Source organism: Perca fluviatilis, chromosome 19, assembly GCF_010015445.1.
Source record: "Perca fluviatilis chromosome 19, GENO_Pfluv_1.0, whole genome shotgun sequence".
Taxonomy (NCBI): Eukaryota; Metazoa; Chordata; class Actinopteri; order Perciformes; family Percidae; genus Perca; species Perca fluviatilis.
Window position 1 is genome coordinate 24,925,730 of NC_053130.1, and position 18,758 is coordinate 24,944,487.

At 43.6% G+C, this 18,758-nt stretch overlaps 1 protein-coding gene across 3 annotated transcripts in view; it reads left to right on the plus strand.

Annotated features, from left to right (window-relative positions):
• The window catches only part of cdh23 (cadherin-related 23), a 77,160-nt gene extending 58,470 nt beyond the window's left edge, over positions 1-18,690 (plus strand). For 2 of the 3 annotated variants that reach the window (XM_039783120.1, XM_039783122.1), the window contains 32 exons: positions 368-589; positions 687-806; positions 1,391-1,571; positions 1,655-1,788; positions 1,974-2,183; positions 2,856-2,963; positions 3,956-4,058; positions 4,541-4,666; positions 4,753-4,956; positions 5,560-6,018; positions 6,150-6,266; positions 6,369-6,593; positions 6,817-6,986; positions 7,149-7,286; positions 7,550-7,669; positions 8,331-8,508; positions 8,772-8,983; positions 10,036-10,230; positions 10,314-10,427; positions 10,553-10,682; positions 10,990-11,253; positions 11,330-11,491; positions 12,882-13,138; positions 13,227-13,324; positions 13,488-13,608; positions 13,708-13,787; positions 13,942-13,982; positions 14,138-14,198; positions 15,133-15,262; positions 15,468-15,587; positions 15,866-15,976; positions 16,922-18,690. In XM_039783120.1, coding sequence (XP_039639054.1) covers positions 368-589; positions 687-806; positions 1,391-1,571; positions 1,655-1,788; positions 1,974-2,183; positions 2,856-2,963; positions 3,956-4,058; positions 4,541-4,666; positions 4,753-4,956; positions 5,560-6,018; positions 6,150-6,266; positions 6,369-6,593; positions 6,817-6,986; positions 7,149-7,286; positions 7,550-7,669; positions 8,331-8,508; positions 8,772-8,983; positions 10,036-10,230; positions 10,314-10,427; positions 10,553-10,682; positions 10,990-11,253; positions 11,330-11,491; positions 12,882-13,138; positions 13,227-13,324; positions 13,488-13,608; positions 13,708-13,787; positions 13,942-13,982; positions 14,138-14,198; positions 15,133-15,262; positions 15,468-15,587; positions 15,866-15,976; positions 16,922-17,263 — 5,253 coding nt within the window. In that variant the 3' untranslated portion in view covers positions 17,264-18,690. The remainder of the gene's footprint in view (positions 1-367; positions 590-686; positions 807-1,390; positions 1,572-1,654; positions 1,789-1,973; positions 2,184-2,855; positions 2,964-3,955; positions 4,059-4,540; positions 4,667-4,752; positions 4,957-5,559; positions 6,019-6,149; positions 6,267-6,368; positions 6,594-6,816; positions 6,987-7,148; positions 7,287-7,549; positions 7,670-8,330; positions 8,509-8,771; positions 8,984-10,035; positions 10,231-10,313; positions 10,428-10,552; positions 10,683-10,989; positions 11,254-11,329; positions 11,492-12,881; positions 13,139-13,226; positions 13,325-13,487; positions 13,609-13,707; positions 13,788-13,941; positions 13,983-14,137; positions 14,199-15,132; positions 15,263-15,467; positions 15,588-15,865; positions 15,977-16,921) is intronic. The other variant, XM_039783121.1, reaches the window with a different exon arrangement.
• The last annotated feature ends 68 nt before the right edge of the window (positions 18,691-18,758 follow it).

Sequence of the window (18,758 nt, forward strand, 5' to 3'; positions counted from 1 at the left end):
CTGTATAAAGGAGTGGCTGTCGAGTGAGGTGAAGAAAAGCAGGTGTTTTGATACAGATACAAGATATTGTTGTTTAGTGAATATTATAAAATAAACGGTTATCATTACCAGACTATCTTGATGTGGCTGTTGTAGGTATGGCCTTTTGTGCTTGATCTTTGCTTTTTTAATATGATGAAAAATCAATGTAGGGTCTTTCATTACATTATAATAATAAATGGACTACGAGATCAAATTTATATTCACTTGCAGGTCCAGCTGACACAGTATGCTGGAAAAGAAGCACATATATTCAGCAGAGTTTCATACAATTCGCCATGAATAGTAGATGCAGCTGTAAACGTTTGTCCCTCTGTTTCTCACGCAGACCTCAACCACCATCATTGTTAACATTGTGGATGAGAACGATAATGCCCCAGAGTTTCCTGAGGAGGAGTACGTCACAGTTTTGAGCGAGGGACCAGACACAGTGGGTGCCACCATCGCCACGGTAAAGGCCATCGACCCAGACGAAGGTCTGAACGGCACCTTGCGATATGCTATCGTGAAAGGAAACCTGATCCTGACCTTTAATATAAACAGTGTCACGGTAAGACATGATAACTGCTATACTGTAGTGTTACAAGCAGCTGCAAAACAACCATACATTAATCTTATGTGTATAATGTGTATGTGTGTGCATTTAGGGGAGGATTACAGCCGTAAAGGAGCTGGACTACGAGATCAGCAGCGGGCACTACGTACTGGTTGTCACAGCTACGGACCAGTGTCCAAATCCTGCTCTTCGCTTGACATCTAGCACAACAGTAATTATGCAAATGAGACACACTCTTTTTAGGCAGCATTTTTCTAAAAAACAAAACAATGTATAGGCTCATAAAGAAGTAATCCCTCTCAATCATCACATGACACACTAGAAGTGCGGTGGTGTCTGTATCCGCAGAGCAAAAACTCCAAGCATTTGCTGGTTCCAGCTCCTCCAGTGTGGGGATTTTCTGTTTTTCTCTATTTAATATAATAAATGTTGACCTTTTGAACTGTTGGCCAGGCAAAATCCATCCTTATATGTGCACATCAGTTCGGTTGTCCTTTCTACATCCTTCATATTGTCAATATTTCACATGCAGAGTAAAACCCTATGATGAGTATTTGTGTTTGTGGAAATGAAGATTTGCATCCAGATCTCAAAGTTGGAATTTAATGTCCAATTTAAGTGTGGAAACCTTGTTTTACCTTCAGAAATGTGTAATGATGTAGCGGTAAGATAGCCATACATGTCAAAGCTGCATGTGGAAAACAACTTTACTGTGAACTAGGATCGTTTTTGGTGATCAGCCTATTTCTCTCTCATACCGGATGTGTTAAAATCTCCCTCTCCGTCCTTCTTTAGGTTATGGTAAATGTCCTAGATGTGAACGATGTGACACCCACTTTCCCAAGAGCCTATGAGGGACCGTTTGAGGTGGCTGAGGGCCAGCCAGGACCTCGAGTCTGGACTCTCAGAGCTAGTGATGAAGACTCTGGCCTAAACGGCAAAGTGGAGTATAGAATCACCGGTGGAGACCCCCAGAGTTAGTACTGGAGTGTTCTGTGGAGAGAGTGATATACTATTCAATCCTTACTATTTGTCTCTGAGCCTCTGTCTTTCTGTTAGATGAGTTCATGGTTTCTCCAGTGGAGGGCGAGCTTCGGGTAAGGAAGGATGTAGAGCTGGACAGAGAGACAACAGCCTTCTATAACATCACTGTCACAGCCCGAGACCTGGGAACCCCGTCTCGCAACAGCTCGGTGGGGCTTTAGAACACAATCACACACACGCAAGCAGGCACACACTCTCACCATATCCTTTGAACAATCAGGATCCGTGTGGCACAAATGCAATGTATATTTGACCTACAGGCCATCTAAATACAAGTTATTGTTAGGAGGCATAAGTTTGGAGTTTTATTGTTGTCTTGGCGGGTTTTCTTCAGGTGGTGGTGGGGGTCAGTGTACAAGACATCAACGACAATGACCCAGTCCTCCTGAACCTTCCTTCCAACACCAGTGTGAGTGAAGGCGCCACCATACACACCTCTGTGGCCCAAGTCCAAGCGCAAGATGCAGACAGCGGACGGAACGCGCTGCTCACATATAACATCACTGCTGGCAACCAGGATGGAGCCTTCTACATCAGTGACACAGTGAGATAAAGGGGTGGGGCGGTTTAAAGAAAATATTGTCTTTGCTGTCCTTCAGTGGTTTAACTTTTCACCATGCTTCAGTGAAGTACAGGTGTACTCCAGGACCTGGTGACATCACTGTTAGGTGTGGTTACAGGTTCAACAGAGCACACCACAACAGTGATGCTGGGTGTTCAGGGGTAAAATAGGCTTGAAACTGGGGCAGCAAAACACTGATTGTCATCATGCTGTTAAGTTACTCTTTAAGTAGAAAATGGAGGAATCAGACTTACTGATGTGGTAAAGGTGGAGCAGGTGGTGGAAAAAAAAGGGAAGCATAGGGGAAGTGTGAGTCTTGTGACTAGCAGCTCCCAGATTTGATCACGCATTAGGCTGTCAGTTTAACCTGACTTGGGACAGATGTTCCAGCTCCCTTTCATCTACAGTCTGCACTTACCCTTGCTACAGATATAATTACAGATGAGCAGATGTTGGCCGCATACACATTTGTGGATTTACAGCATAAATGTATTACAGAGTATACAAATATTGCATGTCCTTCAGAGAAGGGAAAGTGAAGAGACGTGTATATTGTAGTAGCACATGGGTAATATGTAATAAAACATACTGTCATATCAAGAATGAATGTCCAAATGCACTCATGGCTTCCCTCTTCCTCTCTGTGTCTGTCAGACAGGTGTGGTAAAGGTGAACAGACCCTTGGACAGAGAGCGAGTGGCTGAGTACAGACTCACCATCACTGTCAAAGACAACCCCGAGAACCCCCGCATCGCTCGCAGGGTAATATACTGCAAGCATTCACACGTTTCTACATTGGCAGTTTCACGGAGAGACTACTAAAATAATCATTAAAAAAGCACTTCCACTGTGGCTGGTTAGCTCAGTTGGTAAAGCGGGCACACATATGTAGAGGTTTAATACTCGACGCTGAAGGTCCAGGTTTCGAATCTGACTCAGCTTTCCTATCAAATAAAGGCAGAAATGGCACAAAAAATAAATAATCATTGCCACTAATGTAAAACCTTTGTATCTTTTCAAGTAAGCTTTTGAGGAATTAGGTGCTCAATGGAAGCCACAAATGAGCAATAAAATTTAACAGTTTGGATTCAAAGACCTTATTTCGCCAAGAGCTTTTACCATAATGTGAATGATCTGCACACGCCCCACATGACATTGCTTTAAGTCAAGCAATGCACAGTACTCAACATATTCCTATCATAATGCTAATGTAATACTTGTTTAGGATTTTCTGCACTAGAAGTTCATTTCAGAAAATTAGAGTGTTATAGCACACCTTTCTTTATGCAGGCGTTTTGTGATTTAGGCTAACCTGTGATCAAGGACTGTTGTAGTTTTTTGCAAGGCTGCATGGCCCTATGTGTCCTGATTATTGCTAAGAATGAGAATCTCATGCACATATTTACTGTTTCAACCAAACTTCAGTTGCAAGGTTTTTCTATAAAAACAGTGTGTCCTGCTTGTTGCCTCTGTGGTAGAGGTGAGAAACTGTTCTAACACAGAGCTGGAAAAAAGTGAACCACCAGCACTGTGAGAGCAGCCTGCTGATGTGTGGCGTGTGCACATCGCAACAACTGCAAAACCTGTCTATTCTGATTTCTTTGTAACAGCGCAGTTCTTTGTAGAAATTTAGTTCTTTGAGGGCTGATTAACTTCTTTTTCTCTCCTCCTCACTCTTTCCCTCTCTATTCTCAGCTTTACTCTATACCACATAATCCTCATATTGTTGTTTCTTCATCCTCCCACACCACCAGGATTCAGACCTCCTGGTGATCACCATTCTGGATGAGAATGACAACAGGCCTTTATTCTCCATGACCAGCTACAGGGCTGAGATCACAGAGAACTCTGCAGCAGGTAGCACTCAAGCTGGTGTGTCTGTCTCTCTCTCTTTTCCCTTGATTGGGGGTGTTCGTAAACTGCAGCACAGGGCATCGTGCCAAAGTATTGTCTAACACTGTCTCCTCCACTTCCTGACTTTGTTTACACTTATATTCAGTGGCAATTTTTTTCACGTTAAAATGTTAGAGGTGAGATAGAAGGACAGACGGCTTTACACCTACAATGGATTTGTTCACAACATGTCACCAGAGCAGTCAGTTAGATTATTTGGATGCAGAATATGAGTCCTAGTCTCTTGATTATCAGAGTTATAGTGGCAGCAATATTTACCAGTGTCTTGGTTATTATCAGTGACAGAAAGCCACACTTGCATTCCCCAAGACTACTCTCAAGTCAAACTTACTGAATTTGCAGCAGATACAGGCTTGCTGATACAGTGTAAACAATTCTAACCCAGCTGTGATCATTTTACTCATTTATATCTGCCCCTACTTTAGGCAGTAATGTAACAGTGTTAAATGGGCCAGTTCTGGCTGAGGATAAAGACATTGGACCCAATGCTGTGGTGAAGTACCGCCTGCTGGGAGCCAGGGTGGACCTCTTTACTGTGGATGCTGTTTCTGGTAACATAACTCCTCAGCAAGTAGACAGAGAGAGAAATGTAAAAAAACTGCAATGCAATTGTTAAAGTCTCTGTATCTCTCTCCAGGTGTGATTCGTGTGCGTCAGGGGGCAAAGTTGGACCGTGAGGCATTCCAGGAGCCTCGGGTAGAGTTGTTCCTGGTTGCGGAGGACATAGGAGGTTTAAACAGCAGTGTCCCTCTCACAGTTACCATCCTGGACCAGAATGACAACTCTCCTGTCTTCAGCCCATCCAGTTTCACTGTTCGCATCCCTGAGAACAGCCCCACTGGTGAGTCCAAGGATCTGTGTGTATGAGTGGGCTAGGAGCAATATGACTTGCATGTAATCCACATTCACCAGCTTCAAGTTGTGACTGACACAATAGTATATTGGGTTAACAATTTAAAGTTCCTTCCTTTGATTATATACACTTACTTTCATATGCCTGTGCGAATGTTAAAGGTACTTTAAGCGATGTCACGCATTTTTAGGCTACAACATTTTTTGTCACATACAGCAAACCTCTCCTCGCTATCCGTGAGCTGACGGTCCCCTGAACACACTGTAAAAAAAAAAACAGTCTCTGTAGACAGCCCAGGCTCCACTAACTCCACCAAAAACAAAGTGGCCAACCTGGACCACAAAAACATAACAAATCATGTTCCAGTGTTTGGGGGGGGGGGATTAGTGCCCTGAAGCACAGAAGGGAGGGGACGGGATGAGGAGGAGGGAGGGGCAAGCTAGTCTCGTTTTGTTTGAAAAGACTTTGAACGTCAACAAGAATAACGTCACCCAACATCGCTTAGAGCACCTTTAAGGGTTTACACAATGGGAATGGCAATGACTGGTGTGTGTGTGTGTGTGTGTGTGTGTGTGTGTGTGTCTCTTCCAGGTGTGGTGGTGACTCAGCTGTCCGCCACCGACGCTGATTCTGGCTCTAATGGCTGGCTGACGTATCGGCTGGAGAGCGGTGCTCAGGACCGCTTCGTGGTGGACTCGCTCTCTGGTGCTGTCCTGGTGGGCAACACCACCCTCGATCGAGAAGAGCGTGGCTCCTACCGCCTGGTCGTCATGGCAACTGATCGTGGCACACCCCCCATGTCGGGCACGGCCACCCTGACAGTCATCCTGGATGACGTAAACGACTCACGACCCCGTTTTATAGAGCCTATAACCATGATAAATGTCAACGAGTCCACACCGCCAGGTGTGGTGGTGGCCACGCTGACCGCCGAGGACCCTGATCTGTATCCCCGACTTGAGTATTACATCATCTCAGTGGAGGCAAAGGATGATGGGAACAATCCAGTTGCCGGCCTGCAGGGGTCCTTTGGCATTGATTTACACACTGGTAAGACATGGATCTCAGCCTAATTCAGTTTCTTGATCTACAAAGTTAAATTTTGACTGATGATGATAGAAAGCTAATACATTGGGTCTTACATTTGGGAAAATACTCACATGTGTTTGTTGGATTTTCAGGTGCAGTGTTTGTACGCAACACGCTCAACAGAGAGCTGGTAGCTATATTTGAGATCATTGTGTCTGTCCATGACAACGCCAGTGAAGTTATTGACAAGTCAGTCAGTGTTCCCAACGGTAAGTTCATTTTCCCACATGAAACTTATCTTCAGTTTCATACATTCAGTAAGTTACTTTCACTCTGTATCTCTCTGATCATTATGACCTTCTCCTCTACAGCGAGACTAACCATAAACGTGTTGGATGTAAATGACAATGCCCCTCGCTTCCGGCCCTTTGGAGTGTCCAACTTCACGGAGCAGATTTTAGAAGGAGCCCAGCCAGGCACAACACTGCTATCGGTAACAGCCGTGGACCCGGATAAAGGTCCCAACGGCCAGGTCTTCTACCAGCTGCTCAACCTGCCCCGGGGGGGATACGTTAGACTGGAGGACCCTTCCACTGGTATGACCAACAGCACACATCAGCAAGCTGCTGTAGGCTAAAACATTAACAGTAGTGAGCAAATGTTCAAATTCACCAACACTGTAAATATAAAGTACATTTAAGACGAGTTTCACAAAAAGTGTATTACTTATGTCATTCCTTGCTTGTTGTCATGTAAATTTAGAAGATTAGTATGTGCCAGATGAATCCTAACTGTATCACTGTGTTACAAATGTCTCAGGTAAGATTGTAGCCAACCAGACGGTGGATTTCGAGCAGGTGCAGTGGCTGAATTTCACGATTCGGGCCCAGGACCACGGAACCCCTCCCAGGATAGCTGAGCTGCCAGTTTATCTGCGCATAGTGGACGTGAATGACAACAACCCGGTCTTCCTACAACCCTCATATCAGGTACTGAACAGAATATTAAGAAACAAATTTGTACCCACCAAAACATAATTGAAGGGTGCTGCTAAAAAAAAAGGGAATATTCATTTAGTATTTTTAAGTTCTGTTACTTGGGATGTGCTATATAAAAAGAGGTGTTCGATATGTGTCTTTATCTGTTTGTAGGAGCCTGTGTTTGAGAATGTGAACCTTGGCACCACCATAATTCGTGTCAGGGCTACAGACTCTGACTCTGGCCTCTTTGCCGTCATTGAGTACAGCCTGGTAGACGGGGAAGGCAAGTTTGCCATTAAACCATCCACTGTGAGTGAACCTGCACACTACCACAACAGCTCAATTAGCCATCACAACTACGCCCTACTCCTTATCAGAGCTGGGTGTCGACATTGACCGTCATCCTGCCTGGAAATGAAAGTTTAAACAAAGCATGCTAAAGATGAAGACAGTCTACATATTTGACCTCTATGCTCCATTTCTGTCACACACTCAAATAAATGTCTTGATTCAACCACCACGCCCAGCCAGCTTGTACTTCCTTCCTAATCATTCCCTCTCCCCCGTGTCAGGGAGAGATCTACATCCTTTCTCCTCTGGACAGAGAGACAAAGGATCACTACACTTTAACCGCTGTTGCCCGGGACAACCCTGGCGGCAGCTCCAACAACAGACGAGAAAACTCTGTCCAGGTAGAGACCACTGGCTGTGATAACACGAGGACATCTTGTGAATGAGGGTTTGAATATGTATCTCAATAATAATCTACACCAAACGCCATCTACAGTTTCACATCCACTAAATGAGAAGCATGACTATGACACATGAACATGGCACTTTACGTCTATGAAAACCTTTAGCCACATGGTTTAAATTTCTGTCATCTGTAAATTGTGTTGCTGAAGTAAAATCATATTCTGCTGATTTATTTGAGCAAATACTTAATCAGGATGTGAAAATGCAAATAAACATGAATTAGGGCCCAACGATACTGACCTTTAGCGACAGATACAGTACTTATATCAATGAGTAAATGTCAGACGATTTTTGAACATAGCACAACGTGACACACAACATAAACAAACCTTGAAGTTAAGGAATCCTTAAATTGGGTTATTTGGTTATTGCAACCAAGATATGTACTGAGCAGGAAAAATAAAGTTGTCTAAATTACCTCACACATATCTTTTGCATTTCTGTTTCTTAGTGGAGGACATATACACTGTTGGCAATATGTGATAAGCTGAAACATGCCGATGTACTGGTCGGGTTCTACGTGAGCTTTTCTAGAATGTAACCTTGTGTCAGGAATATTCAGTTTGAAACTTCATCTGCCTGTCGATGCACGTCCAGGTCCTGGTGACAGTTCTCGATGTCAACGATTATCGTCCGCGCTTTACGGAGCGAGTGTTCAACACCAGCGTGTTTGAGAATGAGCCCAGTGGAACGTCTATTATCACAGTAAAGGCTACTGACCTAGATGAAGGAGAAAATGGAGCGGTACTTTACAGCATGCTGGGAGCCCATTCAGGTAGGAATATACTAATATAAGCCTCATTAGGGTCACCTAACTGAATATTCTGAATGAACTGGTCTTTGAAAATATAATTATCCACTTTATTACAATAGAATTCAACATTAAGCACTCCAATAAACCCTGTTGTCGTTCTCATTTATTACATATTAAGTTAGTGGTAAGAATGTTGCTCAGACTTTGAAAGGGCATGTGTGGGGCAGTGTATGGTTCAACATTCATATCCATAGTTAGACTCTGATCTTTCTCGGTCTTTTTAGATGCGTTCTCCCTGGATCCAAACACGGGGCTGGTACGTTCTCGCCGTCTGCTCCAGTCTTCTGAACGTTTCAACCTGACAGTTGTGGCTACGGACCAGGGGCGTCCTCCCCTGTGGGGCACTGCAGACCTGATAATTACAGTCATAGACGTCAATGACAACAGACCAGTGTTTGTCAGGCCCGCCAATGGAACCATCATTCATATCTCAGAGGTATCTGCATTCACGTGTCCCGCATGTCGTTGTCTTCTCTTTGTGTGATTATAGCATTTTTATGCCTCCATTAGGCAATATGTTTTCAAATTGTCCGTACATGCCTACATCTCATTCTTGTGAATCCAATATCTTAGGACCCCATGGAGAGAATTTTCTCATATTTGCCACAGACGTCCACTTGGACGTCCACTCCCAAGGATGAACTACATTTTGGAGTTCAAAGGTCAAGGTCACTGTGACCTCACAAAACACATTTTTGGCCATAACTCAAATTCCTATGCTAATTATGCCAACATTTCACCCAAATGTCTAATAGGATAAAATGATAAAGTGATGACATTTTATATCCCACAGGTCAACTTCACTGTCATAATGTTCTGCAAAAACACTTTTCTGGGCATTAATCAACACCATTACTCAGGAACAGAAGGGGACACATTTGGTTGCGTGCTGAATTGGTGACACTAATCTTGGTTGCCCATCTTGAAACTGTGGTTATCTTCTATGCTGCTGGGTTGAAGATGTGTGTGAATCTGCCTCACTATGTAGGACTTATTGCAACAAACGTAACACCAAGGAGCGCTATGGTGCTAAGTAAATGAGGCAGTGGCTCACTGTGATTAGTTGAAACCTTTACCAGAAACAGCACATTTTATAAGGACAATGACGATGTAATTGTATTTAATGTGGATTAGTCACATCTGGCCGAGCTTCATAAGGTCAGTATGGGGGTGAATACCAATATGGCATATTGGATGAATAGGTCTACCAACAAAAACATAAAAAAGAACCTAAGTTCTTGTGTTCGAGTTACACAGTAGTTTGGTTTAGCACCAAACTGCTATTTGTTTCCGTTGCCCCCAGGTGGCCTTTTCCTGGCTTAACGTTACTAATTACACCTATGCTTTTTCTGCTGTGAGATGTCCAAATGTCTGCAGGGCAAAAGGTCCAGATTTTGACTTAAGTTCTAGAAACCATCTGCAAACCTTTATGTTACAGTCAACCTTTAAGATACAAGGACATACTGACAGTCTTTCCCCTCCATGTAGGAGCAGCCCCCAGGCCTGCCGGTTTACGAGGTGCATGCAACAGACTCTGACGAAGGGGTGAATGGAGAAGTACGCTATGGCTTCCTGCAGACTGGCGCAGGTAACAGAGACTGGGAAAACTTCCGTATCGACGCCATGTCTGGAGTCATCACAACTACTGTGAAACTGGACAGAGAAAAGCAGGCCCTCCACAGCGTGAGTTAACTTTGTGTGTGCAGTTAATGTACTTAAGTGTGTAGGTATGTATGGCTCTAACTGAGTGCACACCACTCTCTCAGCTTATCATTTTGGCCCGCGACATGGGCCAGCCAGTGCCTTACGAGACGACACAGCCTCTGCAGGTGGCGCTGTTGGACATTGACGACAATGAACCCGTCTTCCTTAAACCACCGGTGAGTGTGAACTTCTCTGTAAACGTCCTAATGTGGTTATCTGTACATATACAAGAGCTGCAATTTAACTGTTTGTGACATTTTCCCTTGGTGGGTGTGTGTCTGTGTGTTTGTGCACACCTCAGCGTGGCAGCTTGCCTTATCAGAAGCTGACAGTGCCTGAGCACTCCCCTCCAGGTACTGTGGTTGGGAATGTAACCAGAGCTGTGGACGCAGATGAGGGCTCCAATGCCATTGTCTACTATTTTATTGCAGGTAATACGGTGACCTACAGACAAAGCAACATGTTTGATTTTATTTTTCATGTAAAAAATGTAATGCAAAGCTTTTCCCCATGAATGAAATTATTCATATTAACCCACCCAAAGTAAGACCCTGGAGATTAAGAGTAGAGGATAAGGAGTTCCTCCTTATTTAGATCCATGTCTGGAAGCTCTTGTATCCATTGTATGGTCAGATGAAAGCCCTCTTGTTTCAAAAGCCCAGGAATAATGAGGACATCTGTATAGAGCCATTCTTCTTTTCCATTTTAAACACAAATCCTTTCCATCTCTTCCTGCAGCAGGAAACAGTGATGGAAACTTTGGCTTGAGTCTAGATGGAGACCTGAAGTTGCTTAAGGATCTGGACCGGGAGGAGATCCCGTTCTACTCCATCATCATCAAGGCTTCCAGCAACAGGAGCTGGACTCCGCCCAGGGGTCAGAGGGCAGCACGGGCCAAAGCCCTGGACCCTGCTCTTGACCCCAGCCTGCTGGAAGTCCGCATTGAACTGGAAGACATCAATGACCAGACACCACGCTTCACTAAGGCGGAATACACTGCAGGTAATCTGCGTTCTTGTATGTGTAAGCTGGTCTGTGTTAAACCACTATAATTTCCCTCTTTGCGTCGTTGTTTCAGGAGTTGCAGCAAATGCCAAAGTGGGCTCCGATCTGATCAAGGTCATTGCTATAGATAATGACATCGGCAACAACAGCTTGGTTCAATACCATATTGTTACAATCCGCTACTTCCAGTCACAGAGCAACGGCAGTGAGGACGTTGGCAGCATCTTCACCATCGGTGAGCTTCCTCATGGACAATATTCAAGCGGTTTTAAACATTGACCCACAATGTAGAGACGTGTTAAAGTCCCATATTGTAAAAGTGAGATTTCCATGTATTTGGTTATTATAAAGCAGGTATTAAAACGCTGAATCCACAGAGAAATGCACACAAACTGTGCCTTTAAACGAGCCGGCAGGACTTCTGTATGTCACAACTATACTGTATAGGTAGAATGTCATTCCCTGGCTGCAGTGACGGTGCTGAGACTCAGAGAGTGCAGATGCTGAAGACCTGGAAACGCTGACCAATCAGAGCAGACTTTCGGGAAGGGGGCTTAAACAGAGTGTCTTAGACAGAGGGTAAATACAGGTATATTCAGACAGACAGGATGAGAAAAATAACGTTTTTTTTTGTTTGTTTTTTTACATTAAAGCATGTAATCCTGCTCTAGTAGAAACCCAAAATACAAGAATTAACCTGAAAATGAGCAAAATATGGGACCTTTAAGTTCCTCATACTGCCCAGATCTATGTGTTGTGTGTAATGTTGGATTTGTACCTCTTACAACAGGGTCTTGAATTAATCTTGCAAGAAGTTTTTTTGGGAACATGAAGGCAACATTTTGTTATAGACACCAAATCCAATGAAAGGCCCAAGATAAACAAAAAAATTAATACTGTCGCACTACTTTTTTACATTTATTTATTTTTATTTTTTTACAACAGTGGAGCTCTATGACACAAAGGGCTGAGATATATCAGGCTTTGGCTATTAGCCAAGGAGGACATGGAGTATTAAAAAAACCATGATGGACTCTTCAGAAGAGATAATTATCTTCGCTTGAGTTTCTGTGTGGGAAAGTCACCGGACGCCACAATCTTCTGAACACAGTCATACTGAGAAATCTAGAGAGAGTTGTGTGGAGCTGATAGTCTTGATTAGCTTTGTAGTAACTCATTTGGCAATGGCTTGAATGTAATGGACGTTCATTAATATCAAAAAGTTACGCACTAAAGCTTTAAATGCAAAAAAAATTTAAAAGGATTCCACAAAATTGGTTTAACAAAGAAAGGGCTCCCTTACAATATGACTTAAGTTTCACACTTTCTGTGGACGTGTATTTGCTTCCTGCAGCCAGTTCTCCTCCTCTTGTTGTGCATAATGATCCAGTTCTCCCAGAGAGGGAATGCTTTTTATTCCAGTGCCTACTGTCACATCTCTCCTAGAGGTTTTAATTGGACTAAACATCTGGCCAGTGATATGAAAGAATGTACAGCATGATACATTGCATAGAATGCAATACAGTCCCTTATGTTACACTTACATGTTAAACTTGGGGAGCTTGTTTTGCCATTGAGTCAAATGAATTAAAAAAAAAAACACATTTTCTCAATGATTTCCACAGGTTTGACAGATGGTATCATCCGAACATATGACCTCTTCACGGCCTTCAATCCAGGATACTTCCAGCTCGAGATTTTGGCATGCGATTTAGCTGGGCACAGTACAACCACCAACGTCAACATCTATATTCTCCGAGATGACCAGAGGGTCAAAATAGTCTTCAATGAGATCCCTGACTTTGTCCGCGAAAACCAGGAAGCTTTCATCAACCTGCTGTCCAACATTACTGGAGCCATTGTCAACTTAGATGACATACAGGTAATGTGTTTTTTATGTGCCTTTAGTATGTCATTTCTTTGTGTTGTATACATATTTGACATATTTCTCTCACTCTCCTTTTATGAAGTTCCATGTGGACAAGAAGGGCCGGGTCAGTTATGCTCAGACAGACATGCTCATCCATGTTGTTAACAATCAGACCAACACCATCCTAGATGTTGTAAGGTAAACCTTCCTGAATAAAATACATATTTCACTCCCAATGCGTAACTCCGTCTTCCACATGCTGTATGAGTAGTACGGAAACCTCCCGCACGTAAGCTCTACGGATCCTAGGTTGGGTTGTGACGCGGCTTTACCTGTGTCCTGGTGTTTGGATGTTTTGCAGGGTAATTCAGATGATAGACGAGAACAAGGAGCAGCTGAGGAACCTGTTCAGGAAATACAACATTGTGGACGTTCAGCCTGCTGTCAGTGACAAACTGCCCGATGACATCACCACACTACAGGTCTGCGAGGCCAGGGCCCCCAGAAACCCACAGGCTGCTGCAGATGTTTTGTGTTTTGGTGCATTTAAACTTACTTTCTTTCTTTTTCCTCTTTCATAGCTAGTCGTCATCATCCTGGCTGTGCTGCTGTGCTTGGCAGGAATCTTGTTTATCACAATGAACTGGCATTATCGCAGAGTGTAAGAACCCTTCAGCGATTTTTGTATTGACGTATATTTATTTTGAATCTTGAGTGTGCTGAGTCATTTGAAATCCGCTCGGTCATGGGCCATGTTTTTTATGCCGTTAGTCTGATTAGCGACATCAACATGTTTATCTCTTGCTGTGTTGCAGACACCAGAGGAAGCTGAAAGCTATCGTTGCAGGATCAACAGGTGAGAAGCAGCTTCGTTGGGGGGACGGTCCCACCAGCTGTTACCTTCAGGATGTGGCTTTTTTGGCTTTTACCATCTGTTAATGTAGAGTACAACATGTCAGTTTACTGCAGCGAGCCTGTTTTTCTTAAAATGATCTGTCCTCTACCATCCAGGGAACCAGGGTCTAATGGATATCCTGGACATGCCCAACACTAACAAGTACTCTTTTGAGGGGTGAGAACATTTATTTCACATCTCTTTGTCACATATTTCTTTAAAAGCAGTGGACACAAAATATCACTTTGTGCTCTTACTACGCAACTGTGTTTTTATAATTTTTAGCACTATCATGTAGCACTTTGAGATTTGCTTAAATATAAAGTGCATTACAAATTAAATGTATTATTATTATTAACTATAGTGTTTATTTAAAAAAAAGTATTTTTTCATTAGTTAGGAGTTATTACTTCTTAAGATCAAGGACAAGCTTTTCATTGACTTCAGGAACTTAAAAAAATAGTTGTTTAATATATGTTAAACAATTTATTTGACATTTTGGCAGCTCCAGGAAGGCAGTACACTCAGCCAAGAAACACTTCGCTATCGTAACTCCCAATAAAACCCCAATGGGTCGTTTTTACATTTTGGTTTTTGTAAGGATTAATCAAACGAGATATAATGTGTTATTTAGTGAGCTTTGGGGGTCCAATGCCAGGCTAGCTTTCCCCCCGTTTACATTCCTTATGCTAAGCCCAGCCATATTTAGCATACTGACTTGAGAGTGGTATCAATCTTCTCAGCTAAATCTCAGCAAGAAAGCGAATAAGCATGTTTCCCAAAGTGTCACACTTTTCTTTTAAGTAACCTAACATCCAAAAATGTAATTCAACTTTACCAGATAAGGCTGATAATTTACCATAAGACTAGTCTAATAAAACAACAACAAAAAAGTTATTTTTGTAGCTCGCCTTTTGGGCTTTTCTGCCTTTAATGGACAGGACAGGTGAGAAAGGGGGGGGGGGGAGACATGCAGGAAATCATCAAAGGTCGGAGTCAAACCCTGGACCTCTGCGTCGAGACATAAACCTCTAAATATATGTGCGCCTGCTCTACCCACTGATCCAACGCGGCCACGAGATGATGTGTGTTTAATGCTTTGCCTCTGCAGGGCCAATCCAGTGTGGCTGGACCCGTTCTGTCGCAACCTGGAGCTGGCTGCTCAGGCTGACCACGAGGACGACCTGCCGGAGAACCTGAGTGAGATAACTGACCTGTGGAACAGCCCTGCACGCACTCATGTCAGTACCAACATTAATCTGAGTTCATTTATATTTGACAGCAATACCCTGAGGAGCTTAATAGATTCTGTTTAAGAGAGTAAAGTGATCGTTCTCAGTTTGTGTCTTTTACCAAGGCATTGTCCTCCGACTTAACCCCATTTCACAGCTGACTATTTTTAAGTGTGTGTGTGTGTGTGTGTGTGTCTGTCTGTCATCCCCACAGGGAACATTCGGTCGAGAGCCTCAAGCGAAGCCTGAGGACGATCATTACTTGAGGGCAGCCATTCAGGAGTACGACAACATTGCTAAACTGGGCCAGATCATGAGGGAAGGGCCTATAAAGGTAAGAAACCTGTATGTCAGAGACACACATGAACAGGTCCACATCCAAAACGCTCTCCTTCCATCCTTCCCAAAATGCATTGGGTCAGAGGACAGGACCTACAACCTCCAGTATGTCCTGAGGAAAAAACGAAGAGAGAGACCCCAAGGACTCGATGATGGCTGTTTAGATAAGGGGCAGGACAGTCCTGCTGTGGATTCTCATGTATGATTACTGTCAGAGTGATGATGTGTGAGGTGGATGGTGTTACTGTTTGATCCTAACTGCCGTCCTGTCAGGGTTCCCTGCTCAATGTGGTCCTGGACGACTACCTGAGGCTGAAAACACTCTTTGCAGCACGACTCGTCACGGTATCCACCAGCCAGGGAGATCACTCATCAGTCACTGAGGTGGGCTAGGACAAACTGACGCTCTATCTGCACCTGCTGCTGTACTCTTCCTGTCTGACACTGTCGGAGAGTGATCTCACATTTCTCCTGATTTCCCATTCTGAAGTTTGCTGCTCTGACTTTGCACCTACTCACTACTTCTGCTATCTCTGCTACCTTGATCCAGACTTTGGGTCGAGTAGAGTTTGCACTTACTTTTCAAAAGGTTCAGCAGAGGGTGGAGTTTACCACAGAAATGGCCGGAACGTTTAGACAATCACTGGAAATGGAGCATTAAGACTGCACTAGTCTCGCTTTGCCAGACCTTCCTCCACACCGCTGCAGAGGAGGGTCTGGCGAGTCCACGCGGCATTCCGGGATGGGAGAAAAACATGCTCTGGTTTATTGGCATTTCTTTGAACCAATCACAATCTTCTTGGGCAGCGTTGAGCGCCGTACGGAGCAACGACGCCTCTGCAAGATAGTCTCGGGAAGGTTTTGGTGGAACCTGTACGTTCAAAAGTAGTTTTAGTCGTGCACCAGAAAACTCAGATTGGACAGATAGTCTAGCTAGCTGTCTGGATTTACCCTGCAGAGATCTGAGGAGCAGTTAACCATAGTCCTCAGAAATCCACCGGAGTTTAAAATGTCAACACAAAGAGAACCCTGGGTAACGGATATGCGGCCTAAATGAGGGACATCCGGCAGAATTTCCAAATTATTTGCAATTATTTAACCCAGGTCTGGTATGAAATGGGTTCTTCTCTGCTGTTCTATTGTCTCTCTACACTTCCAAGTTGTTACTGCAAGTAATCTACTGATTCCTCTGTCAGTAATCTACTGATTTCTCTGTCAGTAATCTACTGATTTCTCTCCTTCCAAAGCTGCATTGCTGTTGTCAACATGATGCATAAACAATATCAATCAGTAGGTTTATTCTCTCCCTCTCCTCTCCTGCTTCAACAGCTGATCCAGAGTGATCTGGACGATGATGAGGACGAGTGTCTGGGCATGGGTGGAGGCCGCGGCACACTGCGCTTCAAGCACAAGCTTCCAGTTGAGTTGAAGGGCCCCGAAGGTGTGCACGTGGTCCACGGCAGCACAGGTACCCTCCTGACCTCTGACCTCAACAGCCTGCCAGAGGATGACCAGCGGGCCCTGGCGCGTTCTCTGGAGGCACTGAACGCCGACGGAGGGCTTTATTCTGAGCGCAACGCCCGCACAGAGTCGGCCAAGTCCACCCCGATGCACCGTCACAAGGACGGGGACACCCTGTCGGGGAGTCCCCTGGAGATTACAGAGTTATGACTAGCCGAGGCCTCGCTGGTCTGAGCGCAACCATGACTCGTGTGTGTCCTTGTCTCCACACCAGCACCCTGACTGGAGGAGTGTGTGTAGTCTAGGGAACCTCATCAGCCAACCTCAGTGCATCAGTCTGCAAGAGGACTTACTCAGCACTGGGTTGGTTTTATGTTGAAGGTGGCCCCAAGTTAGGTGCTTCAAGAGAAGGTTCATTCAAATGACCTTTTAGGAAATGGAAAATCATAAGCAAGGCACTTTTCTTCAGCGAGACAAAACCAGCTGGTGTCATCGAATTTCATCCAAAGAGCTGATTGGAGAAGAGAGACTAAGCCTCCCTGTGGGAGAAGCTTGTTGAACCATGACCTTTAATCGTCAAAAGGTGGCTCATTCTCACTAAGCCTTTTCAAAGTCATACCTGGACTGCATACACTCACACAAACACACACACTCAAAAAAAAAAAACAAGGCTACACACACTCAGACCAGCGAATGGCCATCAATGGGGCATTGAGAAAACGATGCAATTTTCTGTTTTCATGCTCTGATATTTTTTTCTTTTTGCAAGATGATGCAATCAGTGTTGAAGGAGTGAGGGTAGGGCAGTAAGACTCGTCTCTTTCACATATTAGATACATTTTGTTGTTGGGAAATTATAAATGGACATTTAATGCCGACATGAGCACTTCAAATGATTTCCCCAGTGATGCTCATAGAGCGGCATTTTCCCTTGACACCAAGATCAAGAGGGGCCTTTGCCATTGTGCAATTGTTAAAGTACTGCAGTAGTTTGATAAAAGTGCTTTTTTGGATCAATGGCAAAAAGACAAAACACTCCGGTCTGCAGGACAGCAGTGAACATTCAGACCCTGGTCCAGCTCTTCATCTTTAGCGTGGAATGAGTCAGTCATGTACAAAGAGACTCTTTACTAATAACTGAAAGATTCTCAAAAAACTTTGAAAAATAAAAATTTGATATTAAAGGCAGTTAAAGAAAACCTTGGTAAGGACTTATAGGTGAAATTTTAAAAAAGTATGAATTATCCATTTTCTATAGACATAAAGATGGCATTGTGCCCACAGACACTTTACACTGCCACCTGAGGGATTAAAAGAGTAATGCTCAAAATGAGCAACCTTTGCTTTATTTTTTTATTTTATAGAAAATGTGATGGAATTACCATATTTTTGAAGAAAAATGCTGTCTTACCAAAATAGGTAGGGAATAATTTTGGATGTTTGGAGTATGTGTATATTGTGCTATGGTGACATGTCGTTCTCTTTCCCTTTCTGATGAGTGGTGTGTTTTTAAGATTCTTTTTTTTTTATATATATTCCCATTTTGTAATTTATTTCTTTGTCATTGTTGTCCCCAGTCCTGAGATCTGTGTTGGGAAATGTTGGATGATCTGTGAAAATAAAAGAAATATGCAACAGTCTTTGACCTTAGTCAGTGGGACAAGCCTCCAATAATAACGTAGGTATTGTCCCCTTAACTACATAT